The sequence below is a fragment of the Numida meleagris genome, chromosome 26 (assembly GCF_002078875.1).
Source record: "Numida meleagris isolate 19003 breed g44 Domestic line chromosome 26, NumMel1.0, whole genome shotgun sequence".
In the NCBI taxonomy this organism is placed as follows: Eukaryota; Metazoa; Chordata; class Aves; order Galliformes; family Numididae; genus Numida; species Numida meleagris.
In genome coordinates, this window is record NC_034434.1 from 3,317,679 (window position 1) to 3,321,150 (window position 3,472).

The window sequence follows — 3,472 nt, forward strand, 5'->3', positions numbered from 1 at the left end:
ATCTCCATCATGATCCCATCTCCATCATGATCCCATCTCCATCATGATCCCATCTCCATCATGATCCCATCTCCATCATGATCCCATCTCCATCACGGATCCCATCTCCATCACGGATCCCATCTCCATCACAGTTCCCATTTCCCATCGTGGTCCCCATCTCCAATCCCGGTTCCTATCTCCATCCCAGTCCCCATGGCAGGACCTTCCCTGGGCAGGCAGGGCCGCCTGGTGGCCGTTGGCAGCAGCATGGGTGGCAGCTTGGGGACACATTTGTCACTTGGCACCACGTGCCTTCCCCACAGCGCTGCGGTGGCCCGGGGCTTCCCCTGCTGGATGCGGGGTGGGGACAGCTGTCCTGCTGTCTGCATTGCCACGGTGCCATTGGCGGGTGGTGTCCCTGTCGGTGTCGTGGGTTGGGGGCTTCATCCCACTGGTGCCGGGGTTTGCAGCGGTGCGGTCCCTCTGAGTGAGCATCCTCCTCTTCCCCTACAGCGCTGGCAGGACCTGAACGTCATCAGCAGTCTGTTAAAATCCTTCTTCCGAAAGCTGCCCGAGCCCCTCTTCACCGATGGTGAGTCCCTCCATGCCCCATCCTGCTGGGACCCCCCCCCCCCCCCCCCTTCTGGCCCCCCCCCCCCCCCACCCTCTCCCCAGCACCTCGGGGGCTGCCCCGCTCCCCTACCCCAGCCCTGAGCCCGCTGTGTCCATTTCAGATAAATACAACGACTTCATTGAGGCCAACCGGATAGAGGATGCCAGCGAGAGGATGAGGACGCTGCGGAAGCTGGTAGGGAGATGGGGCAGGGCGTGGGGCACGGGCTGCCTGGGGGGGGCGGGCAGTGGGGTGACCCGGTGCCTCCCGCAGATCCGGGACCTGCCAGGGCACTACTACGAGACGCTCAAGTTCCTGGTGGGTCACCTGAAAACCATCGCGGACCACTCGGAGAAGAACAAGGTACAGGGGCTGAGCCGAACCCCGCGTGGGGTGGGGAGGGAGGGGGCACGCACCAACCCCGGCTCCCGTTGCAGATGGAGCCCCGAAACCTGGCGCTGGTGTTCGGCCCCACGTTGGTGAGGACGTCCGAGGACAACATGACGGACATGGTGACGCACATGCCCGACCGCTACAAGATCGTGGAGACCCTCATCCAGCACGTAGGTGGGGCTGCCCCGTGGGCAGCGTGGTGGCAGGGGCTGTGTGGGTGGGGGGGTCCCCGCTGCACCCCGGGCCGCGCTGAGCTCCTCGCTGGGCGCTGACCCTTCTCCCGTCTCCCTCTGCAGTCAGACTGGTTCTTCAGCGACAAGGAGGACAAGGGTGAGAAGGTGAGTGCACGTGGGACGGGGCACGGGGGGGGCACAGCAGGTGGCTGCTCCCTGACCCACGGTGCCATCCTTGACTGTGTGCCCCGCCTTCCCCCTCCATCCCTTTGTAGACCCCGGTGGATGAGAAGGAGGCTCAGTCCGTGCCCAACATCGAGTACCTGCTGCCCAACATCGGCCGGACCCCGGCGCCCGGTGATGCTCCAGGTGAGGAGCCGTGCCCTGCCCAGGGTCCCCATCTCTGCGCCCGCTCCGTCCCCACGCTCCCAGCCTCCGTGGCTGCAGCTCTGTGCATGCAGAGCACGATGTCCCAGCACCCTCCTCCTCCTCGCTGGCAAGTGGGGACACTTGGGGGTCCCACCCTGCCCCCTGTCAGCCCCCTCCACCCCCCCCAGTGGCTGCTCATCCTCATGACCCCACTGGGTGGTACCCAGCCTGCTGCCCACCCTCCCCCCCGCACCGCTCATGCTGCCAGCCCGGAGACTGGAAGACTTCGATGTTGGACTGATTTCTGTTGTTCTTTCCTTGAACTTCTCTGTGCTGTCCTCTTCCTCCTCTTCCTCCTCCTCTTCCTCCTCCAGCGGACCTCCTCGAGAGCTAGAGCGGGTACAGTGTTGCTCTGGGTGCATTGCTCACGCACTAATTCCTCCGGGTGACCACGAGAGAGGGGGACAGGAGGGGGGGGCGGGAAGGGGGGGGTCTTGTCCTGCCCATCCCCAGGGGGCTGTGTGCCCCAGGGGAGCCCCAACTCCTCCATCCCTCCTTCTCCCCCACCTCTTTGTGGGGGCCCTGAGTGCCACTGGGGCTGGGGCCGTGTGCCCGCTGGGAATGGTGCACCCCAATACCGGGGTCTGGGGGGTCCCTGTGCTCCGGGGAGGGCTCAGCATCCCCTTTCTGCCTCCCCCTCTCTCGTTGTCAGCAGCTGCTAGCCCCATCCCTGGGCTGGGACATGTGGGGGGGGGCGAGGGTGTCTGTTGTGTTGTGCCCCACACTGTGGGAGAGCCAGGGTTGCCTGTCACCCTTGTGTCCCCCTGCCACTTTCCTCGTGTCCCCACCTGTCCCCTAACCCCCTGGGTAGCCCAGGGCAGCCCCGCAGCCCTGTCTTAACCCCCCCCCGCTCAGCCCATCCCTGCACCTGCCCCATTGCAGACCTGAGTGGGTACCGAGGCTGTGTCCCATCCTGATGACACAGCGGTGGCAGCGCCGTGCCCTGCTTCTCTCTGTGCCCCATTGGGTCGGGGTCCCATAGCCGGGTTCTTGGCAGCGTTTCCCAGCTGCATATCCCTCCATGTTCCCCCCCACCGGAGCCCCCACCCTCCAGCTCCGGTCTGCAGCCACGCAGACCCCCTAGGCACTGGGGGCTGATGGCCCCGGTGTGTCCTCCTCCCCACCCTGTGGGAGCGAAGCAGTGTCCCATTTCCCCCCCATCCACCCAGCATGCACCCACCCCGGGGGGGCCTCACTAACCCCCTCCTCTCCGCTCTCTTTTACAGACTCGACCCACAGCGGCTCCGCCAAACTGAAGGTGAGAGGGGAGCCGGGCTGGGGCTGGGGCTGGGGCTGGAGCAGGGGGCGAGGGGGAAGGGGCGGGGGGGGGGGAGGGGAGGGGGGGGGCGGGGGGGGGGGGGGAGGGGGGGGGGGGACAGGATGGGGGGGCCGGAGGGAGGGAGGGAGGGCGGTGCTGCCCCACTGCTCGCGGGCCTAAGCCGTGGCACTGCCGTCCTCGCAGGGCACGTGGCCGTCGCGGAAGGAGCCGTCGCCCCGCGAGCTCCCGGCCATCCCCTTCATCTCCGCCGTCGCCCGCAAGAGGAAGAAGTGGCACGAGGCCGAGTGCTTCGGCAGCAGCACCGACGACGACGCGGAGCACAGGGACGCGCGGGGCCGGGGGCAGGAGGAGGCCACGGCCACCGCACCGCGAGCCGGCGGCGGAACCCCAGGCACCGGGAAGGAGAACGCCGCGGAACCCGGCGACCCCGGGCAGGAACCGGCAGCCGACGCCCGCTCCATCGTGTCGGGGTACTCCACGCTGTCCACCATGGAGCGCAGCCTGAGCTCCGAGGTGCAGTCGGTGGCCGAGAGCCGCGGGGAGGAGGCGGACGATGAGCGCAGCGAGCTGAGCCACGCCGAGACGGACACGGAGAGCCGAGCC

General features: G+C 67.5%; 1 protein-coding gene across 1 annotated transcript in view; it reads left to right on the top strand.

The window, feature by feature from the left end:
* Window positions 1–3,472, top strand: part of ARHGAP23 (Rho GTPase activating protein 23) — a 21,377-nt gene that overhangs the window by 11,154 nt on the left and 6,751 nt on the right. The window contains exons 17-24 of the mRNA XM_021377624.1: window positions 496–574; window positions 717–790; window positions 869–958; window positions 1,033–1,158; window positions 1,285–1,326; window positions 1,437–1,530; window positions 2,817–2,848; window positions 3,053–3,469. Of these exons, the coding sequence (XP_021233299.1) occupies window positions 496–574; window positions 717–790; window positions 869–958; window positions 1,033–1,158; window positions 1,285–1,326; window positions 1,437–1,530; window positions 2,817–2,848; window positions 3,053–3,469 (954 nt within the window). The remainder of the gene's footprint in view (window positions 1–495; window positions 575–716; window positions 791–868; window positions 959–1,032; window positions 1,159–1,284; window positions 1,327–1,436; window positions 1,531–2,816; window positions 2,849–3,052; window positions 3,470–3,472) is intronic.